At 39.3% G+C, this 17878-nt stretch overlaps 2 protein-coding genes across 3 annotated transcripts; one reads left to right on the forward strand and one right to left on the reverse strand.

Moving 5' to 3' along the window:
* Window positions 1-2187: 2187 nt before the first annotated feature.
* On the reverse strand, window positions 2188-3515 carry ifnphi4 (interferon phi 4; the record flags this gene model as incomplete). Its single annotated transcript, XM_079477300.1, has 5 exons — window positions 2188-2274; window positions 2366-2443; window positions 2636-2782; window positions 2862-2945; window positions 3378-3515. 5 exons carry the CDS (start codon window positions 3513-3515, stop codon window positions 2188-2190), a joined length of 534 nt encoding a protein of 177 aa, XP_079333426.1.
* A 2786-nt stretch (window positions 3516-6301) lies between these two features.
* plekhm1 (pleckstrin homology domain containing, family M (with RUN domain) member 1) lies at window positions 6302-17101 on the forward strand. 2 transcript variants are annotated; one of them, XM_079476303.1, is made up of 12 exons: window positions 6302-6420; window positions 6857-6942; window positions 8921-9168; window positions 10070-10696; window positions 10834-11332; window positions 12027-12192; window positions 13214-14122; window positions 14745-14890; window positions 15192-15385; window positions 15487-15550; window positions 15730-15887; window positions 16199-17101. In XM_079476303.1, the coding sequence occupies exons 2-12, from the start codon at window positions 6889-6891 to the stop codon at window positions 16305-16307; spliced, it is 3174 nt and encodes a 1057-aa protein (XP_079332429.1). In that variant the 5' UTR covers window positions 6302-6420; window positions 6857-6888; the 3' UTR covers window positions 16308-17101. The 2 variants fall into 2 exon arrangements, with proteins under 2 accessions (XP_079332429.1, XP_079332430.1); XM_079476304.1 differs by lacking the exon at window positions 6302-6420 and adding an exon at window positions 6427-6568.
* The last annotated feature ends 777 nt before the right edge of the window (window positions 17102-17878 follow it).

Here is a 17878-nt window from a genome sequence, read left to right on the forward strand (position 1 = left end):
ATTTAACTTGTTATATAAACACCATGATCTGTGTTTTTCTTATTTTCCCATGTAAAGCTGCTTTGGAACAATGCACATTGTGAAAAGCTCTTTATAAATAAAATTGAATTGAATTATTTGTAGCCTGTGTGCAGACATTTTGTGTGTGGCCAGCAGAGTTTTATTGTAGTTTTATAAATTAGAATTGGCTTTATTTTTTAAATGATGTCACTTGTAACCACAAGAACCAATGAGATTCAAAAGAGGAGCTTCGGTGCTGATGTTTTGAGTGAGGACAGTGATAATCATGTTTACATCTAAACGTGACTTAATTCACTCAATATATTCATAGTTTTTGATCCCAAATGTATTGTTTTGTGTCATGATTCATGAGGCATTTATTAACTCTGGAGATGTGTGGATTACTCTTATGATGGAGGATTGATCGTAGAATCCTTAATGGGTGTTTTTTTAATCTTTGAAAATGGAGCTCTATCCATCATGCTATTTAAAAGGAAGTCATACGGATTTCATGTGGGTGAGTATATTATGGCTTAAATGTCATTTTTGGGTGAACTATTCCTATAATTTAATGGTTTAATTTTTATTTCATGTTGTAATAAAAGAAAAATCCCATGTCTCTTGTCCTCATTGTGTAAGGATTATTATGATTTTTTTGTTTCATTCAACAAGTAATTGTCACATATTGTGATTATTCAATTTCATCCTTATCACTATAATATAAATAGACTTAACACCATTACCCAATAATGTATTCATTAATGAACAAATGTCTTTTAGAAATGTTTAAGTTCTGTAAATAAAACAAGTACTATAAACAGAAAAAAAAGAGAATGATGACTCCTGAAAACTCAAACTAATTATTTCAACAACCACAAATCTGAACATGTTTACAAATTGACTAAACACAATAAATTATTTTAATGTGTGATCTTTTTAATAAGGAATATTGTTATATTCATGAAGTGATATTAATAATCCCAATGGTCATTTTTATTCGTTTAAACAAAGTATTAAGTAAGTTAAAAAAGTAGCTCAAATCTGAAAACTGATGACGTCACAGTAGATTGTATGTATGGACGTAGCGCCATCTTCTGGTGTTTTAGAGAAATGTATTTGGCTTGTTTGGTTAGATTATCTATGAAGTAGTATGTCTGTAGACATAAATTGTACACAATGAATAAAGATTTTATTATGCATTTGAACAATAGCCTTGCAGGCCAATATTAAGAAAAGTTGTACAATTATAAGTCATTGCATACTTAGAATATGATACAACTGAGATACAAACAATCTGGAGAAGCTTAAGAAACCCAAGAAAACTAAATGTGAAAAACAGAAGATAAATACACCGTAAGCGCTTAAACAAAACCATATCTTTTAAACAATTCCAATTATTTATTTTCTTTATCACATTTCATAAATGTAAGGCCTTCATATATGGAAAGCTCTTTTTTATAAACACAAACCTGGTAATAACTAAATGTAAATGCAAATGTGATTTCACAAATACATTTCTATCTACTTTGAAACAAGTAGGTTTATCATTTTCGACGCTTTATAATTATTCGTGCCCTGTTTTATTGCAGTAAAAAGGATTCATTTTAAAGGTGAATTTCACATTGTTCATTCGTTTTTTCACCCCAAAAATCCACATGTTTATCTCTCTTGCTGTATTGTGTCAGTGTATCGTGTCATTCGACAGACAATCTGACGTTACAGATTTATTTGCATTCAATTCGAGACTTTACTAAAAGTTATGAAGTTAAAATGATGCATTGCCCTGCGATGGGGAAGCAGTGATGTAATAAAGAGAAATAAACCGAGGCAGACCATGGCCAGTGTTTAAACGGATGAGCATGTCATCAATCTGTTAATGTAAAAAGTGTGAGTGATACTAAAGACATTTACAGAAGATATTGAAACGATATGTTTTTATTGAATGCCAGCATTAATAAATCCATTATTCATATGACAAAATATTCATATTTGAGACATTTGTATATAAAAGAAAAATAAATAGGCATAAATAAAAATACATTAATAATCAATAATTTCAATAAATAATTTAGCAAACAGGACAATAAACACAAGTAAACAATAAATATATGTATTTTTGATGAAATCCATAAACGGAAGAGCCTGACTGACAGAAATGTTTTTTAGGTTTTTCTTTGTAGGCTTCAGTTAAACGTGAGTGTAGAAGGAGAAAAATTCCAGCTGTTTCATGAGGCTTATGACTCGAGCTCTGATGATCTCCCAGCCTGCATCCTCCTGACAGAGACAAAACAACATCATTTACATGAGTTCACATACAGCTCTGGGATAACATTCGTCATTTATTACTGACATTCATGATTCTTACCGTCTTCAACTCTGTCATTTGCCTCAGTCTTCTAAAATATAGATGTAGCTTTTTATTCCTCTTCGTTTTGAAAGCGCCCTGCAGTAAGAAAGAGAAACCAACGAGTTCTTCGTGTTATTATTGCTCATGTACATACATATGCAAATGTGTGTACTGCTTTCTAGATTTTCTGTTACGGACTGCTACGGTTCAAATAAAAAGAACACACTTTGACTGTGAAAAATGTCTCATGACTCGCTCATTTATTTCTCAGTCACACATTTTACTCACGCATAATTGGAGGCCGTTAATCTGCTCATGGATGATGTTCGAGAAATTCTCCATTGTGTTTTTATCCCACGGTGCAGATTCAGCGTCCTCAAAGAGGGCCGTGATCTCCATCAAACTCTGAATAACAAACAGAATCTGTTTCTCACCCTGAGGAGACAAAAAATGATCAATATGGATCCACAATCCAAGGAATTGATCAGGATTCACTCATTCATCTTGTACTGACCTCTACTGCCCTGTAGCTGTTGATCAGTTCATATGGAATGGGGTTGAAGGATTTGTTTTTATGGCCCTCTGGGATTTTCTCTCCCTAGAGAGTAACGAGAAAACAATTGAATTCAACAATAGAATTAACAAACAATTTCAGACCTAAACGCTCCGAGATGAACCAACATTTAGTTAGTCCAATATATACAGTTAAATGAGTCTGGGACTGGGTTTAGGAAACTGCCCCTGTGTGTTTTAAACTAAACCCAACAAGACTTGCCACATCTGCAATCAAAGTCAATGATACGAAAGATCTCGACATGAATTTAAACATTTCTTATCGAAATCAGCACAATCGTCTCATGTGGTTTTATTGTATTTCCCCTGAGAAATTGTTGGAGAAACATCTGAGACTTAATTAAGACCAGATCTCCTGAGAAACTGTTTCTGAGCAGTAACATTTTCATCTGGGAACTTCCAAACATTAACACAAATAATTGAGGTTTTCTTTATTGTAAACAAATGGAAGGCTCACCATCTTTTCAATCAGATCCAAAGATACTCTGTGGTGATGTTGGAATTTGTGTTTAATCCACCTGCAACCCGGCACAGGTCGGATGGTGCAGACTGACAGCACCAGGCACAGCAGTGATGGACGAACAAACATCCTCATGATGAATTATTATCCACAGACAGAAAGATCCACGACTTATTCCACTCAGTCTACAGATTCTGATATTCTCTTGAGATGTGTGATGCTGAATGAGCTTCTCCATGATGTCCGTTGTTTTTAAGAGAGCATATGGGAATTACACCTGGATTTTCACTTTCTAGTCAGTGACCTGAAAGCACGCGTTACACCTGAGTGAGGTGTGGCGCGATTACGCAATACACTTAAAGTGCTGGAATTTACGTGTACATTGATCTTACTATTTTTACAAATATACTACTGTAGCTGTAGTGATGTAGTGTATACTTCGTTTTTAAACCCTATATGCCATAATAGGCTATTCCATTATTGATGCGATGCACTAAAAACACATTCTAATGGATGCAATGCTTGGTAATATGGAAATAGCTACAGTTTTAATCTGAACTATAATGGTCTGTGTGGGTCTATACCGACTATGTGTTGGGTTCAATGGTGAGATGTTGTCTGGTCGATGAGGACCACCATTCAATTATACCAGAAAAGACCCGATTTTGTAATGGCTTTAATGGTCTAAACAGCTGACGGTTTTATAATGGAAACTATTTGCATTTTATTTGTATTGTTTTTGTTTCAGCTGGGCTACAGGTGACTTGCGCAATATAATGTTATTTATATTGTTAGAAAATGTCGATTATGCCGCTTTCTACAGTGAGCGTAACAGTCCAGATATAACGTGTATAATACTAATACATCAAAATAATGTCATATTCAATAACAGTGGGTACGAGTTTAATTTGGCTTATAATACTTTTAATAGTAATAATACGTGTGTGCGTGACAATGGAACGTGTGAGCGGAAACTCCAAACCTGGAACTTTGAGGAAGTGAAATCGAAAGCGCGCGTCATCGTAATGCAGTGACGTCAGATTTGTTTCGTTAACGTTTCATCATCGGAGACGCTTTCATATGTAAATGAGAAATGGAGTATGCGTGAGTAATGCGTGTTTTTGTTGTTGTTGTACTTTTGATTTGATTCATTCATTTTGTGTTTGTTTTATTTATGCATTCAAGAAACATTTATTATTTCAGGAAATTATTTTCAGGAATGTTGCTATTGTTGGAAACGGATGAGAAATAAATAAAAACATTTCGGTAACGTTTTAGATTACGGCGCCCAATGTACCGCAATTCCTTTACCTCTTCAGTATATATATATGTAGGTAAAGGGGAACAATGTTTGGGGAATAAAGGGGTAAAATATAAATGATAAGTGAGCTGCATATGCTATTATCAAAATAGCAACATTGATTTTGCGCTTTTTAAAAATTACAACTCATGAATCGAACTCATAACTCATAATACAAAACTATGATTTGTGACTATTAATCCTACAATCAATCAACTAAGATGAAAGTCATGCGCATCATTTCCCCTTGTTTGCTATCATAAATAAATAAGAACTCCTACCTTAAATAATACACAAGAAAGCGTATTTATGGGAACATTGTGATAACAATGTTCAGGCTATTGTTGTAAAGTCATGCACACCACGTCATTAAAATAGTTACCCCTTAAAATACACCTACAGTATGTTTGAATTTCTTCTTTATAACCCAAACTTTGCGTATTATTTCCTATAGATGTGTACTTAAGAGGTACATTATCGTTACAATTAGTTACACTGTACATCCTGTTTAGTTAAATGCGCTTCTAAAGCGGATACCAAGCTTTCAGCAGACTCACTTTCAACATTAAAAGAAGATAAAACAACACACTTTTTTCTCTGTAACAGCCTGTCAACGCTGCGCTAGAGTTGCGCATAAAATGTTGGTCAAGTGGCCACCGATCTTCGATTTCAGTTTACAGTATCAACTGTTCTGTGTCTTTCTCTTAAACAATTTACACGTTATAAACCTACATTTTTTAACATAAATAATAATACAAAATAATTTAAGATGAATAGAAAACACAGGTCCCTTTAAACAATCCAAACGTGTGTCATATCATATTTATGATAAGGTGTGTATGTACCTATATATTTATGCAGGTATTGTTTATGCTTAACTTTGATGGGTAGATGTTGTTTTGTAAACAGGGAAGGCTCAATAAGCCACGGCTTCAGCCTACACCTGTTCGGTTACCGTCTTTGTTCTTATTTGTAATGTACTTTGTTTGTGTCTTCCGTCAACATGTCGCTGATTGATTTTTCCTAATTCTTTTCCCTTAGCTTCTTTCAAAAAAAAAATTACTAACCTCACTATTCTTAGCTTTTTATACTGTGCTAGGCTTTAATGGACTAGTTTGATGCACTTATGTATTTTGTTGTCTATGTTGTTATAATTGCTTCCAATGTTTCCTCATCTGTAAGTCGCTTTGGATAAAAGCGTCTGCTAAATGACTAAATGTAAATGTATTTGTAATGAATTTTCTGTACATATATTTCAGTAACTGAATAAACCTTCATTCATTCACTATGCAGGGTCACGATCTTAAAATCCAACGTTTGTAAACAGGAACATTAGTCAAGTCAAGTCAAGTCAAGTCAGCTTTATTTATAGCGCTTTTTACAATTTTCATTGTTACAAAGCAGCTGTACAAGAAAACATTGACTATAAGTAAAACATAAAAGGTTATGGAAGTCAAAACACAGGTCAAATATCAGACACACAATAAATTCCTATATGCAGAGTTAATTAAAGAAGACTATCAAATTCTAGTCCCTTCCGAATCTGTCTCGCTTTAGGCTTCTGCACGCTCAAGGCTGCGCAAGACTCACGCAATGCCGTGTTCGTAAACAGGAACCGTGCGCTCACTTCCCGTCATGCTTTTCGCCTCAGCTGATCTGAAACAGTGACCGAACGTGACAGCGACTCATGTTTGTTCCCGTCAGCAGGAGCAGAGATTTCAAAAGCCACCGACAAACATGGTGAGTGCGCGACTGTATGCTAAAGCTTTCCAGCGATGTGTTGTGGGATGTGTGAAGAGCAGACAGACAGACAGACAGACAGACAGACGGTCTCATGCTTGTAGTTTGTACAAGAAACTAAAGACACAACACGATGTTGCGTAACAGGGTACAGAACCAAATGTTCAAGTGTAGATGATACAAATAACACACACGCGCGTTTATGCTGTATGGAATGAACACGTTGTTTTTGTCAGATGTTTTCTTCACTAACTGATTGCGAGCGACTGGTGTTTTATTATTATGGACTGTGACTGAAATCTGTTGTCACATCTATAGCCGCAGAGGAAACGTGATCTGTGTCACTTCCACTATTCTGTCAACGGAGATTGCCAATAAGCTTCATGTTTAAACAAACCTTCCTTACTTTTGTATTATGTGCGGATTTGTTTTGCAGCTCGTCGAGCGGCACTGATCCGGACTCGAGCCATGCTGGCCACCCAAACAACCGACAGCAGCCCACAGACCAAAGACGTTAAGCAGGTTTGTAACTTCCTCGTGTTTAAGGTTAGTTGACCTCCTGTTACATTAGCTGGCGGAGGTTTCGGCAGGTAGACACACTTTGATGGCGACAGGTGGCACTTATACAAGTTGACACGCACTTTGTGTTTGTCTGCCCGTACGGTGCACGTTATTTCAAATCAAGACAAATGTGTTTTGTATTTCAATTTATGAACTTATTTTGTAACTTCCTCTAGCCACCCATAGAGACGAGTGCATTTTGTCTTTGTGCGTTCTGTTTTAAACTTGAACCTAAAAATGATTTTTTTATTCACCCTCATTGTTCAAAACGGGTATACCTGTCTTTGTTCTGTTAAACACAAAGGAAGCTATTTGGAAGAGTGTCAGACTCCCAAACTGACTCCCGCGGTGTTTAATGTCCCTGCTGTGGGAGTTAATGGGTGTCGAGATCTGTTTGGTGACTGACATTCTTCCAAATGTCTTTCTCTGTGTTCATCAGAACAAAGAAATGTATAGAAATGACAGATTTACAGATTTTGAACAATCTGAGGGTGAATGATGACAGAATGTTCATTTTTGGGTGATCTGTCCCTTTACTGTTTGTCGTATGGCCCTTTTAGCGTGCCGCGTGCATGTGAGTCTGAGAAACCTCTGGTTACGTGCCGTATTGTTGTACGTGAATAAAAAGAACAGCTTTAATCGCCTTAATGAGAGAAGTGACGCTTTCCTTGTGGCTTTTTCCTTATTATTTCATTTCCATATTTGCTCTCAGCATCTACTGTAACTGAAGTGTCAGAAAAGCGTATTGACATGCTGTCTTGGCATTAAGCCATACCCTGGAAAGACAACTTCTAAGCACAAATCATTTAACTGACCTTGACTCCTTATAGTTGCCATGGTGAATTTCCAGAGCTTTGATTGACAGCTTTTTGTGGTCTGACAGCTTTTTGTGGTCAGTCAGCTGATGTCAGGTGACGGTCTGAAGGTTTGGCTCACAATCACATGGCTGAAGACAGTCGGTGTTGACGTGCGTGTTCTGCGCTCTTTGCCTCAGATCCTCGAGAGCCATCAGAGCACAATCTTGAGCTTTTTTATTGTGTTGTTTTTGATATTTTCTTAACTTTTAACTGCCTTACTTTTGACATTGTTCCTGTGACCCAATTTCTCTTACCTCAAACTTCCAGTGCGCAGCGGACACGTGATATAAATGACAGCTTTGATACAGAAGTTTAGTTATTTTTTTAACTAGCTTTGTTTGTCAGAGCTCATCAATTTCTGTCCAAAAAGGTGTTGAGATCAATGTATTGAGCACTGTTAAGGGATATAAACTATATTTCCCCATGTTGTACTCACCCTCAACCGCATCCAGACTGAATATGACTTTCTTCTTGAAGAATAATGCAATATAAGGAGTTATAATACCACGTATCCTTTGACTTCCAAGCGGCAGAATGGAAGTGAATGAACGTAGATTTTTTTGAAGCTCCAAAAAGTGCATCCATCGATCAAAGAACTGCTCGACACGGCTCAGTGGTCTTAACAAACATCTTCCGATCAACCTGAGGCTTGTTTTTCCGACAAATGACATAGTCTGTAAGTTCCGCTGATGAACGCAGCATTTTCCACCTTCCAATAGGATGCCGTCTCTTTTGCGCGGGAGCTTTCATTACCATAATTTGCCGTATACACAAGCCTCAGGTTCACGCGCAGTCTAGGGATAACGGAAGCTAGACATTAACGTTAATTATTAACTCAATATGGATATTTCTCTCAAACAAACGCATCGATTCGCTTCAGAAGACCTTTAAGACCACGGAGCCGTGTTGATGGATGCACTTTTTGGACGCCCATTCTACCGCTTGGAAGTAAAATGATAAGTTGTATTATAACTCCGACTGCATTATTCTTCAAGAAGATTCAGTCAGGATGCCTTGAGAGTGAGTGAAACATGAGGACATTTGACTCTAAATATCCCTTTACCTCTCTCTTTCCTCCTCAGTGGATCAAGGAAAACATTGCACAAACATTGAAGGTCCTGCAGAAGCGGTATGTTACTACAGACACCGTGGTCACCAGTGAGGATCAGGAGGCAAACCTCCTGTGTTGTGCTTTGGAAGCCGTCTTCATCCACGGTATCAAGAGCAAGTTCATCCGCTCGGATGGAGGAGGTCTTGGGCGCAAGGGAGGGTCACGAGGAGCCGTTCCTCAGCCTGTTTTCTGGAGCCTGCTTAAAACTGTCACCCACAGGTGGGTCGTCCAAGCCTTTATACATTGAGCTAGAGCTACAAATAGAGCTGAAAAGATTGTGAAAGGTGGTGTTTTTAAGGGTTTTAAACTGAGAACAATGTATCTGTGGCTCATACTGAGAGGCTGAGAATGTTAATCGGGTCATTTCTTCACATCTGCTTCACATCTGTCTTTAAAATTTGAATGAGTAGTTCAAGGTTTCTGGTGTTAACTATGTGTGTATTTAACTTCTGCACAAAATGAATTCACCCCTAAAACAAGTAAATCCAAAGATCTTTCCGGATGAGCAATTTGACAGCGGTTGGGAGTCATGGAGTGGAAACTGTGTGAGGATTGTGGCAGGATTAGTTGAATCATGTGGCTCTGTGGTCATTGGTCAAGTGACACTTAGTCGGGTCCATAAAGGCCCTTTAGTGAGAGATTGAGGGTTTCTGGAACCTCAAAGAAACAGGTGTCAACCTTAGACCAGGTTTAACTCTGCGTTCAGAGTGTCGCAAGTCTCTTGCAACGAGGTCGTCAGAAGGCGTTCCTAGCTTTGGTTGCTCTAGTAACATTTTCAATTCAATTTGATTTATATCGCGCTTTCCACAATGTGCATACAAATAAGAAAAAGGGAACCTAGTGAATAATATCTAGTAAATTACAACATCACATTATTATTTTGTTGATGCAGGTCACTTGCTTGCTCAAGTTATATGACATTAATAGAACTAAAACCATATTGTAAGAATATAGCTCTTGAATATATTTATCGTCGTAATATTGTCAAGTTTAGAGAGTTAAGCCAAGGTCTACCAAGGTTATTGTGACTCATCTGTGCTATCATTCACAGTCAACATCAAAAGAGTCTGAGCTCTAAAACAGTCATGAAAGTCACATCTAAATCTTTGTTTACTTACAGAGATGTTATTCAAGAACTAGAGCGCCTGAGCTTCATCAACTCAGACGTTGGGCGCTGTAGAGCGTGGGTTCGCCTGGCACTGAACGACGGCCTTCTGGAGTGTTACCTGACGTCTCTGCTCCGTGAGGGCTCTAACCTGGGATCCCACTACCAGCCCGGAGCTCTTCTCCTGGACCCAGAGGACCGCGAGGTTCTGCTCACCCTCCTTCAGGGTTTGTCCTCGCTGACCTTCCAGCTGTCCTACAAATCGGCAGTGCTGAACGAGTGGACAAACACGCCGTTGGTCCTCGCCGGGCTTTGCTGCCCTGCTCCCGCTGAGGAGGACCAGCTGTGCCCCAAGCGCAAGGAATCTTTGGATACGGTCTCTCAGTCCTCCGGAGGGTCCGGAGGCTCAGATTGGGCTCAGGAAGTGGTCCACAAGGAGCCAAGGAAAGAGCAAGCTGAAAGCTGTGAGGCGAGTACACCTCCGACCTCGTGGAACGTGAGCCTGGACACGTCGGGTTCATCACAGCTGTCCACCAGCCTGAGCTCCGATAGTCTCCTGCAGGGTCATGAACCCAAGAGTCCTGAGAGAGAAGGCTGGAACTGTGATGCTGACGTTGCACAGGGGAAGAATTCACTTTCAGAGTGAGTAGAGTCATCTCAGTTTTACAATTATATATGACACGATGACGTGGATAGTTTTATTAGTGATATGCTAAATGTAATCTTATGATATTTGTTGGTGAATTATCTGTTGTAATAATGTCATATGTTTGTCTCAGAGAGAGCAGCTCGTCTGGTCAGGACGTGATAAAGCAGGACTTTGATGACTTCGTATCTGCTCCCGATGACCTGACCGGAGGTACCACGGGTACGGACGCAGACATCAACCCGCCTCCGGCTGCACACCAAACCGGCCCACGTTTCATTGATGCGCCTGAACTTTCCTCTGAAGATAAATCAGAAGAGATCTCAAAGACTACAACAGCAGCATCTGAGACTCTAGTCGAAACCACAAGACTTAAAGTTAGAAACGCAGCCAACGAGTCATCCGAAAGAGAGAAAAAGAGCAAGATCTTAGCCTCCTCCTGTGGTCCTTTTAGAGTTTCTCCTCTCACAAAGACCTCAGAGAAGACCTCAGACCTTCAGGATGCTCATCGTCCTCCTCCAGAGACCTCTGACCTCAAAGTTCAAGCTCCTTCTTCAGAGAGTCCAGTGGAACATGCCAGACACACAATACTCAGACGTTCCACCACCAGAAGAACATCCACAGACTCCTGTGTGAGTGTTTTTAAGGATTCGTGTTCTCAAAATTTAAAGGGATAGTTCATCCCCCCAGAACAATTCTGTCATATTTTTTTCACCCTCAACCAAACATTATTTTGTCTGTGGAACACAGGGGAACTATGCCTTTAAAGAACGCTTCATTAGTTGACTGAATCTAGAAATATACTCGGTACTGTACAACGTATGAGAAGTATATAGACGAATATATATCGTTTCTGTCATGAATTACTCACCTTCGAGTTGTTCTAAACCTGTTTACATTTCTTTGTTCTGTTGGACACAGAAAAATATTAGGAAAAATGTTAGCAACTGACATCATTGACTACAATAGTAGAAAAATGATAGTAGATGGTATTGTTTAACAAAAAAGACATTCTGGAGCACTTTTGACTCCCATTTACATGTTGTCTACTATGATTGTCAATGGTGTCCCAGAACTATCAGTTGCTAACGTTCTTCCGAATATATTTTCTTGTGTTCGACAGACCAAAGAAAAAAATACCGGTTTGAAGCAAGTAGAGGGCAATTCATGACAAAATATCTTTTTTGGGTGTACTATCCCTTTAAATAAACGAGAATGAAAATTTGGGAGAAAATCTGTCGTCTTCCAAGTTCGAGTTCTTTACAAGTAAGTTGACTTTAGAGTCAGAACTGTTTTCTGATTAATAGACTGTTCTTTGTCTTTCAGAAATACACGTCTTGGATTTCAGAGGACGATTTTTATAAACCCGAAACAAGGAACTCTGAAGGACATATCAGTGTTGACGCCACACAAATGAACGGGCAGATGAAGACCACGCCTGAACCAGACAGCGTCCAGTCACCACCTAGTGTAGTTCATCGCAGACAAAATGGTAAAATGCAATATAGCTGTATACATGTTTTGTATTGCTTTTGCATTAGCAGGTTCTCATACATATTTTAGTTTTTATAATTATTATGTCTCTCGCCATGAACAGCCATAGAAGCTGACATGACATTTAAGGTGCAGTTTGTAACTTTTGTGCAGTAAAATATCTAAAAACCACTAGGCCGGAGTTATTTGTATATACCAGTTGAGTACTTGCAATATCTTCCAACTATTTGTAAATCGTGAGAAAATTGCCATTTTAACCAGTGACACGGATCCTGTCTGGTAGTCGCCTGTCAATGGCGTCATATCCACGTTGCCAAAGACACTTGATGGAAGGCCTGCGCCCTTGAATGCAGGAAAGCACACTAGATGCTGTTATATGATTAGCTGAGGTGCCTCATGTGATTCGTGTGCGCCATTAGGCTTTCTCCAGATCTTACATCTCCCTAATAAAAGGGTCTCCAGCTCTTGCCCTCGATTATATCGATCGACAAGGTTAGTTTTATTGTTACTGAACAAGCAGTAATCGTTTTTATATCATCTGACTAAATAGTAATGCATTAATTTGATGAATAACGTTTAATGAATGCTAATTCATTATAATGAAATAAAGTCATCAAACGCAACATCATCCATAAACGTGATTTCTCATTCACGTCTGATTGATTATTTGTGGTGAAGTTGAAGATGACAGTTCCCGTTGTTTTGAATGTGAGCCCTCTAGCGTCAGATTTTACAAACTGCACCTTGACGGGTTTTCTCGAGTTGTCTTAAATGGATAGCTCTGGAAAATTCTGTCACCATTTACCCATGTCATTTTATTTAACCTGTATGACACAAAAGAAGATATTTTGAAAAACTTTGTTTCCATTGTACGAACACAAAACCGCAAAGACATTTCTCAAAATATCTTCCATTGTTTTTCAGGTTTTGAATGACAGGAGGTTGGGTGAACTCTTGCTTTAAAAGTAGTTTTGCCTGCTGACCATGTGAGCATGTGTAACTCTGTCTGTTTCTTTAAGGTCTCCCTAACCCGTTCAAGGGTCTTCTGAAGCTGGGTCAGCTGGAGAGACGCAGTGCTGTGGGCATGTGGTGGGATTATTACTGCGAGCTCTCGCCGTTCGAGTTACGACTTTACATAAACGCAGAGGAGCGCGTCTGCTACGAAAACCTGTCCCTGCTGCGCTGCGAGGACGTCCACCTCTCCTCAGGTACCGAGGGACGTTTCCGGCTCACCTTCCATGGCAAGAGACTATACCTGCGGGCCCCGTCCCGAGGCGAGGCCGAAGACTGGGTGGACCGCATCGTGGAGGCCATCGGCAAACTACGCCCCTTCGTGAAAGATGAGGCGTGGGAGGTGCTAGCCGACGACCGTGAAGTCCCCTCGCCGTCTTCAGCTCCCTCGAGCCCGGAGCGTGCCATCGCAGATCCTCCTAAGTTAGATTGGACCCGTCACACAGACCCGGAGATGGACGCTATAAAGGAGGCGGTGGTCTATCAGAACGTGGAGGAGAAAGGTTGGAGGTCTCTTGTGCTCTCTCTATCCCTGGAGGCACTCAGGGGTTACAGCGTCCAGGAAACCACCAAGACGGCAATCTTCTCATACTCCATAGGGACCATCCGGGACGTGGTTCCGGATGTTTCTCTCGGCAGCCCTGCATTTTTTAAGGTTCTGACCGCACAGGAGACTATGACGTTGAGGGCGGAGAGTGGCGAGGAAGCGCGAGGATGGAGGAACCTGATCAGAGGAGCTCTCGACCTGTATCTGGAGACTGAGGATGACGGGGGCGACTCATCGTCCGGAAGAGTCCAGGGGGAGAATGTTCACAAGCTGGTTCAACACAGACTCCAAGGTGAAGGAAAGCTGCTGTCTCACCTGTCCATAGTCCCCAAAGAGACAGGATTAGATGCGCAGAATTACAAATGTGCAGGTATGAGAGCTTATTGTTTGTGTCTTGATGTTATAAAAAAAAATTCAATGCAAATCTTCGCTTTGAAACGGAGTAACTCTGCGTTCATACCGCCGCAGTCGAGAGTTTTGTTGCATTACAAAAAAATATTTATCGTTACACCACTTGAAATATATATATATATTCTCTGAGGCAATACAGTTTTCCCCAAGCCAACATTTAAGATATGTTCATATGAATTCATTTCCATATTAAGGATTTCAAACAGCTTGACCATGCAAGATAAATATACATTTTATCGCAGCTATTTTTAAATACAAATTGTGCCAGTCAACTTGCCACATGTTTTCAAAATATATTTTTTCCACATTGAAAGGTCAATTAGTGGCATCTAGTGGTGAGGTTGTCTGTAGATAGTAATAGCTCATTATAATTTTTATTATGCAAGGTCTTAATGCACAATATATGTAAATTATATTGCATTTCAGTAGATTCTCCAAGAAACAACATACGTTAGCAAAGTGAAAATTCTGTAAATAACAGATTTTTGGTCACACCTTATATCAAGTGGCCACGAAATGACTAATGTGATGTTTGTGTCTGTGCTCTCTCACTCGAGATTGTGTTGTTCATATTTTTGTAGGCTGCTCTCGACAGATCGGCGTTTCTAAAGACAGAGCTAGACTCTGCGAGTTCTCAGGTCATCATTACTGTGAGACCTGTCACCATGGAGACGTCAGCATCATCCCCTCCCGCATGGTGCACAACTGGGACCTGACAGCACGTTTGGTGAGTGATTTCTTCAGGAACGTGTACTAACTAGAACATCTAAGCAAATGGAAGACTGTGAGAAAAGTCCAGTGTAGTGTATTTCACCCAAAGGTTGTGTATTTCACTATACTATAAGACGTAACACAAAAGTATTATACTTTCTGTCCTTACGGAATCGAACAGGATCCGAGAAGCACATACGGCCATCATAGAGAAATCCAAATCCGTTTAAGAGCCTTATGAGATGGTTGTGTACTAGACGTTGCTGACAGATGTCTCAGTCCATGTGTAAAAAATGTGTGTGTGTGTGTGTGTTCAGGTGTCAAGACGAGCCCTGCGCTTGATGGCTCAAATCGAGCACGAACCGCTCCTCAACATGCACGCTTTGAATCCTCACCTGTTTGATCACGCAGATGATATGTCAAAAGTGCAGAAGCTCAGACAGCAGCTGCGTTTCGTAGGCGACTACCTCCTCATCTGCCGCAGTGACATCAGCAAACAAATCCAGCCCAGGTGTGGCTCTGTGTGTGTTTGTGTGTGTGTTTGTTGTGTATTTCTGTACACGTTATCTGGTGTTTAAAGTTGTTATGTGACGGGAATCTGTATGTTCGCAGACTTCAGCAGAGGACGTATTTACTGGAGAACAGTGATGTGTACAGTGTGCTGGACCTGCAGCAGGTATCTACATCAGTGTTGTTTGTTATAAAGCCGATATCGCTCTATAAGTATTCTTCATGTTTACTGTTAATCACGATTAGTGTGCGATTAATCATCATTATCTATTGACAAAAGTATTACATATACTAAAAGAAATCAGCTGTTTGCCAGATCAATCTCAATCTCTCTCTCTCTGACAGATAGCGGATGGACATTATGAATCTTACCTGCAGTCTCTGATTCAGGTCACTTCTAAGCATGTGCACCACTGTGACCTTTGCACCCAGAGGGGCTTCATTTGTCAAATCTGCAATACACATGACATCATCTTCCCCTTTCAGTTTGACAGCACGTCCAGGTACGTACTCCAACATCACGTCCTACATTTACATTTAGTCATTTAGCAGACGCTTTTACCCAAAGCCACTTACAAACAAAGGAAGCGATTGAGACAACAAAAAATGAGTCTCGTACACTCATGGCATTCAAACATGTATTTGACTTTTCTTTTAGATATTTTGAGAAATGTGTCAGTGGTTTCGTGTCCTTATAATTGAAGGCAATGGGGTCCAGTGTTGTTTACGTCCTTTTTCTGACCATGTGAACCTGGAGCTGATGGGCAAATTTTCTCTCTCTCTCTCTCTCTCTCTCTCTCTCTCTCGGTCTCAGATGTGGTGTGTGTAAGACGGTCTTCCACTCCTCCTGTAAGGCTCAATGTCCCGCCTGTCCTCGCTGTGTGAGAATACAGAAATACCTGGACAGAGATTTGGAGGATTAACTTTCTTACAATGCAAACAACTCTTTCTTCGTCAGTTTATTTTCTTGTTTTAAGGATGTTTGAATATTAATATAATAAGACTGTAATATTTGCAGAGAATCTAGCATAGTTTATTTTCTTACCTTATTGTAAAAATGTTGCTTTTGGTTTGAGGCTTAAACCTAAAATCTTCCTTACAACAAGCCTTAATATCTTATGCAGTTTTGATACTCGAGTACGTTTTTAGTGTTCGACAAAACTTTAATGCTTTCCTGTAGCGGCCGTGTGTACAGTGTTCATCTCCAGCTGTACCGTGGTAAACGTGTACAGTACGGTAATATTTATCTACGGTCAACCAGAAAGCATTTGATCAGTGTTTCACACTAAAACCTCTTATTGGACTTTTCAAGCGCACTTATTTACGCACTGATCTGTACATCAGAGCCAAACATTCACCTGCACACACTGAGAGTGATTTTCTGGCAGGGACACATATTTATAATCCTGTTGGGGAACTGAATGCTGAAGATCTTTAACTTTTTTTATAGTAATATTTTTTATCTTAACGTCGTATGCCAAGTTTTATAGGAAGTATTTCACGTTTACAAAGCAAACTGAATGCATTAATACGGCAATGGAATGATTATTAAACATATGCCTTTATAAATGCATTTTTAAACCTTTTAATTTGCCGTTTCATTGGAGCACAATGTAACTGTTTTTTAATAGCGTATGTGCATTAATATTTCTCTGGAATGAAGCATAACGTCTGACGTTCATCTCTGTGAATGAAGATTAAATCTTTTCTAAACTTGTTTTGTTTATTGTCACTTGTTTTGCATAGAAGCTGTTGATGTTTTTACAGACCGGCTTGCTTTACTGATCGACGCCTTTCTATGTACACTTTCATAACTGCTTTCGTAAATTATTTATTAATCATAAATGAACACATTTACGAAAGCTTCATAAAGGCTACCTTAATGTAAAGGGTTATGGAAATGTCATTTTCGGATGTAGCACACGTTATAGCACTTTGAACTTTTATACTTGCACGCTTTCCTGTTATTTAAATCTAAAAAAGAAATATGTATGGTATTCTTTTGAGAACCTAGAACTTAAAATGATTTCGTAAGAAGACCAAAAGTAATTGTCTGTGGCATTTCATTGTGTTGCATAATTTTTATCTTCCTACTGTAGTATGACAGGCAGTAATGGGAAGTGTGTACTACAGTATGCTGTACACTCAAAAAATGCTCCATTGTTTCAAGTCACGGTTGTAGAAAATAAGGACAAACTCAACTGCTGACTTCTTACAAAATGTCCTTCTGTCACCTAACTACAGGTCAGAGTTTTCTTTAGATAGATGATGATGCTCTTATACTGTACACTGTAATACTGAATATTACTTCTCTTGAATACGGATCTGTATTATTTCTATCTCAAGTAATAGTTATTTGTCAATGGACGACGCATCTGTCTGACTGAACGATTGTTTAGAGCATCTGCGGTATTCTTGATATTTATTTGTCAGCGTTCCATTGTGAACCAAATCATGAGTTTCTCCTCAACCGGTTCTTCCTGTTTCGCTCTTG

The sequence above is a fragment of the Barbatula barbatula genome (genome assembly GCF_947034865.1).
Source record: "Barbatula barbatula genome assembly, chromosome: 16".
NCBI classification, from domain to species: Eukaryota; Metazoa; Chordata; class Actinopteri; order Cypriniformes; family Nemacheilidae; genus Barbatula; species Barbatula barbatula.

Excerpts from the sequence above, each read along its gene's own strand:
- plekhm1 (XM_079476303.1), top strand. The coding sequence starts at position 6,889 with ATGCTGGCCACCCAAACAACCGACAGCAGCCCACAGACCAAAGACGTT. Across the intron at positions 10,697-10,833 it reads GGGAAGAATTCACTTTCAGA|AGAGAGCAGCTCGTCTGGTC; the intron begins GTGAGTAGAGTC and ends TGTTTGTCTCAG. Across the intron at positions 15,386-15,486 it reads AGCAAACAAATCCAGCCCAG|ACTTCAGCAGAGGACGTATT; the intron begins GTGTGGCTCTGT and ends GTATGTTCGCAG.